General features: G+C 38.0%; 2 protein-coding genes across 2 annotated transcripts in view; one reads left to right on the forward strand and one right to left on the reverse strand.

The window, feature by feature from the left end:
* The window catches only part of LOC119840210 (glyoxylate reductase/hydroxypyruvate reductase-like), a 2620-nt gene extending 1809 nt beyond the window's left edge, over window positions 1-811 (forward strand). The window contains exon 4 of the mRNA XM_038366722.1: window positions 752-811. Within this exon, the coding sequence (XP_038222650.1) occupies window positions 752-811 (60 nt within the window). The remainder of the gene's footprint in view (window positions 1-751) is intronic.
* A 70-nt stretch (window positions 812-881) lies between these two features.
* LOC119840211 (glyoxylate reductase/hydroxypyruvate reductase-like) lies at window positions 882-1935 on the reverse strand (the record flags this gene model as incomplete). Its single annotated transcript, XM_038366724.1, has 2 exons — window positions 882-1517; window positions 1879-1935. Coding segments are annotated over 2 exons (693 nt in total), but the record flags the coding sequence as incomplete, so codon positions are not given.

The following is a 1935-nucleotide window of genomic DNA, read 5'->3' on the forward strand; positions in this document are numbered from 1 at the left end:
TTAGTATAGTTCAGGGTAAATCTGTTTCTGTGGAATAAACCAGTCTGTCGTTGAAGCCCGCCTTTCATTGACGTTCCAATCTGGAATGGCAATGAAGGGATTTCCGCGATTCTATAGGAACCATTTATTTTTTAAGAAAAATAATTTTCGGCGTCACAATGTTTATTTCTCGCGCTTCACCTCGGCTTCGTCCGGTTAGGCATTGTTTTTTTTACTCTATATTTATTACATTAAAATCGGTGCAGCCGTTTAGGAGGAGTTTTGTGACAAACATACGCACAGACCAGAATTTATAGAAAGTTAATACTATGCTTATTGTCTCCATAATATTATAAACTGACTATGAATAATATGTAAGTAGGAATTTACGTAAGTATTTAATACTTATTTTTTTCGTTGGGTCTCGGTGTACCTACACCAAACTTATAAATATATATAGTCTACGAAGACAAAAGACGGTTTGTCTGAAATTATGAAATTATGAAAAAGAAGAAAAAAAAAATATTTATGATCTTAACTAATTAGGACCACAGTAATATTTAATTGCACACTTATTCTAGCTTTAAGGACGTTTCATATGTTTTCCATAACTTTGGTTAAAGATTAATTATTCTATTATATGATTATTCGTCGCCTCGAAATGGACACTTCCCTATCGCAGCTCCACTATCACTATCACTAGGTGCTACAATCTTATTGTATTATGAAGAGTAATTATACTATAAGAATGATTATACTATAACTTTATAAGAGTACATGCAACAGCAAACCAAGCAATTTCGGGCATATGAAGAGGATTACTCTTATCTAGAGCAAACGAAGAAAAGACAAGGTGAATTATACAACATAATATTTATTTTTACATTAAACTTAAACTTCTACTACTTCAACTCGGCCGGCATCTCCATGCCATTTAAAACTGCTAGAATGTTCTTTGCTGTCAACTCCGCCATAGTATTCGTTGCCTCGATGGTAGCACTCCCAATATGAGGTAGAACAACACAGTTCTTCATCTTAAACAATGGGTGGTCGAGCGGTAAGGGCTCGGGAGTTGTCACATCCAACCCTGCTGCTCTTATCGTGCCACTTTGTAAGGCTTCTACCAACGCATCTTGGTCCACAGTACCGCCGCGACTCGTGTTTACAAAGATGGCAGTTTTCTTCATCTTGCCAAAAGCGCATTTATCAAACATCTCCTTTGTAGATGGCTCTAAAGATACGCAGCAGATCACGAAGTCACTTTTAGCAAGAAGTTCGTCAAAGGTAACCTTAACTGCGCCAATTTCTTTGGCTTCAGGTCGTTCACTTCGATTGAAGTACAGTATTTGGGCTGTGCTGAAAGACTTAACACGTCTGGCAACGGCCTGGCCGATTCTCCCGAAGCCAACGATGCCAACTGTGGTACCAGCCAGACCCGGCCCAGTCATCCAGGTTAGGGACCAGTTCGCCCATCCTCCTGTTTTAGCGGCATGCTGCGCTTCTGGTAAACGTCTTGAAGTAGATAATAATAATGCAAGCTAAAATCAAATAGATACTAAAAGTTATAATTAAATCCTGGAAATAATGACATATACTATAAGTATGATTGCACTAGCGAATTCTAAAAGCAATGGTTATTTGCTTTGATATGATAAAAATAATGCTAGTGTGATATTTCATGATTGCTGTTGTTTTACTAAAATATCTCTTCCCATATCATTTCCTTTCCAGCCCAGTCCTTGCCTTTATATCCATCATCAATATTTCCGTATCCCATAACTTTTTAATCCACATGTATAGGCGTAAGCCCTACAAATAGCCTTGAAACTCTACACATGTTCCTGGATGGTGGTAGCGCTCCATTGCTGACTATGAAATAAAAATAGCTAAAAAGCTTACAGTTAATTCAGCTGTGGCATCAGTCAACACTCCAGGCGTGTGCCCAATTCTGATGCC

The sequence above is a fragment of the Zerene cesonia genome, chromosome 5 (genome assembly GCF_012273895.1).
Source record: "Zerene cesonia ecotype Mississippi chromosome 5, Zerene_cesonia_1.1, whole genome shotgun sequence".
NCBI lineage: Eukaryota > Metazoa > Arthropoda > Insecta > Lepidoptera > Pieridae > Zerene > Zerene cesonia.